Raw genomic sequence first — 2,500 nt, 5'->3', positions numbered from 1 at the left:
GCCGGTGGTGAATTATTTGATCGTATTGGTAAGTTGGAAAAAAGTAGAATTTTAAATAATTTTAAGTAAAATTTAATGGTTTTTATAAAGTGTTTATTACTTAACATTAATTATATTTAACAAGTGCCTAATTAAATTGTTAATTATTATTATTTGGATCCCTTAAATGTCAATGTTATCATTAATGAAATCCATCATTCTCTTAATTTTCAACAAAATTTTATTTTGACTTGTGCCAAATTCATTAAAATTAACAGGCTTTCAAATACGAACAACAAACACCAACATATAAAATACATTTGCCATCTTTTATTTTGTGTAAAATTTGTCTATTGTTATAGTTATGTATCTGTTTTTTTGATTGTTATCTTACACTCAAAGAAAATTGTTGATTGTAATTGTACGATGGGAAATAGAAGTTAAAATGATGTGTAATGAAACTCAAAGTTTGGTGTAATCTATGTAAAGGAATTTTAAAAGTTGCTTGAGAATTTGTAGAGTAATTTAGTATTGTTAAGTACTACCTTACCTTACCCAACCATAGGTTAGTTTATAGCTTAGCAAATAATAGACCGATCCAGTAAAAGTTTCACAAAATGTTCGTATAGAATTTGATCGCGATATCTTTATTAGTTAAATAGGTAATTACGATAAAGTGAATTTCGAAAGTGGACTTTATATCGGAGCTATGATCAATTATGAACCGATCCGAAAAAAAGTTCGTATAATGTTTTGTATAATACATTCGATTTAATTCATGAGCGATTTACGATTAATTGATGTTCAGAAGTATTAATTTGGGAGCTATGATCAATTATGGACCGATTCTCAGTATGATTTGCATAAGAATGTTATCCCTATATCATTATTAATTCATGAGTTATTTACAATAAAGTTATTTTCGGAAGTGGTCTTTATGTGGGAGCTATAGTCAATTATGGACCGAAACGGAAAAAAATTCGTAGAATGATTTCTATACATATTAAACACATTCGAGTCGAATTTCATCTCAATATCATTATTAATTCATTAGTTATTTATTATTGAGTGATTTTCGGAAATGGACCGATCCGAAAAAAATTTCTCAGTATGATTTGCATAAGAATGTTATCCCTATATCATTATTAATTCATGAGTTATTTACGATAATGTGAATTTCGAAAGTGGACTTTATATGAGAGCTATGATCAATTATGGACCGATCCGAAAAATTTTTCGTAGAATGATTTCTATACATATTAAACACATTCGAGTCGAATTTTATCTCGATATCATTATTAATATAAATAACTAATGATATTTATTATTAAGTGATTTTCGGAAATGGACCGATCCGAAAAAATTTCTCAGTATAATTTGCATAAGAATGTTATGCCTATATCATTATTAATTCATGAGTTATTTACGATAATGTGAATTTCGAAAGTGGACTTTATATGGGAGCTATGATCAATTATGGACCGATTCGAAAAAAAGTCGCAGAATGATTTCTATACATATAAAACATATTCGAGTCGAATTTTATCTCGATATCATTATTAATTCATTAGTTATTTATTATTAAGTGATTTTCGGAAGTGGACTTTAAATGGAATGTTATCCCTATATCATTATTAATACATGAGTTATTTACTATAAAGTGATTTTCGGAAGTAGTCTTTATGTGGGAGCTATAGTCGATTATGGACCGAACCGGAAAAAAATTTCGTAGAATGATTTCTATACATATAAAACATATTCGAGTTGAATTTTATCTCAATATCATTATTAATTCATTAGTTATTTATTATTAAGTGATTTTCGGGAATGGACTTTAAATGGACCGATCCGAAAAAAATTTCTCAGAATAATTTGCATAAGAATGTTATCCCGATATCATTATTAATTCATGAGTTATTTACGATAAAGTAAATTTCGAAAGTGGACTTTGTATGGGAGCTATGGTCAATTATGGACCGATCTGGAAAAAAATTTCGCAAAATTGTATATATACGAAGCATATTTGAGTAGAATTTTGTACTGATTTCATTATTAATTCATGAGTTATTTACGATTATGTGAAAAGGGCTTTATATGGGAGCTATGTCAATTGTGAACCGATCCGAGAAAGGAATTCACAATGATTTGTATATATACAAAACTTATTCGAGTAAATTTGTCCCTATATCATTATTATTTTATGATCTACTTACAATTGATTTTCGGAAGTGGACTTTATATGGGAGTTATGACCCATTATGGTCCGATCGGAAAAAAAATTTATAGAATTATTTGCATTTATAAAAAACACATTTCGTAACCAATTTTATCCCAATATCATTATTATTAGGATTAAGTGATTATCGGAAGTGGACTTTATATAAAAGCTATGAGCAATTATGGACCGATCCGGAAAAATTTCGCAAAATGATTTGCGTTTATATTCATAATATATTCGTGTAGATACTTTGTAATGTATCAAAAAGTCTGAAAGATTTTATTTCAGCTATTATTTGAAAAT

General features: G+C 27.6%; 1 protein-coding gene across 3 annotated transcripts in view; it reads left to right on the top strand.

The window, feature by feature from the left end:
- LOC119608965 (serine/threonine-protein kinase grp) overlaps nucleotides 1–2,500 on the top strand; it is a 63,339-nt gene that overhangs the window by 31,971 nt on the left and 28,868 nt on the right. For all 3 annotated transcript variants that reach the window (XM_037963607.1, XM_037963606.1, XM_037963608.1), the window contains one exon: nucleotides 1–28. This exon is cut by the window's left edge and continues 196 nt beyond it. In XM_037963607.1, coding sequence (XP_037819535.1) covers nucleotides 1–28 — 28 coding nt within the window. The remainder of the gene's footprint in view (nucleotides 29–2,500) is intronic.

Source organism: Lucilia sericata, unplaced genomic scaffold (assembly GCF_015586225.1).
Source record: "Lucilia sericata isolate MDLA Ls3-8-SP2 unplaced genomic scaffold, ASM1558622v1 Contig000904F_arrow, whole genome shotgun sequence".
NCBI classification, from domain to species: domain Eukaryota; kingdom Metazoa; phylum Arthropoda; class Insecta; order Diptera; family Calliphoridae; genus Lucilia; species Lucilia sericata.
Note: the sequence above shows the minus strand (reverse complement) of the source record. Positions and strands in the feature narration are given on the sequence as shown.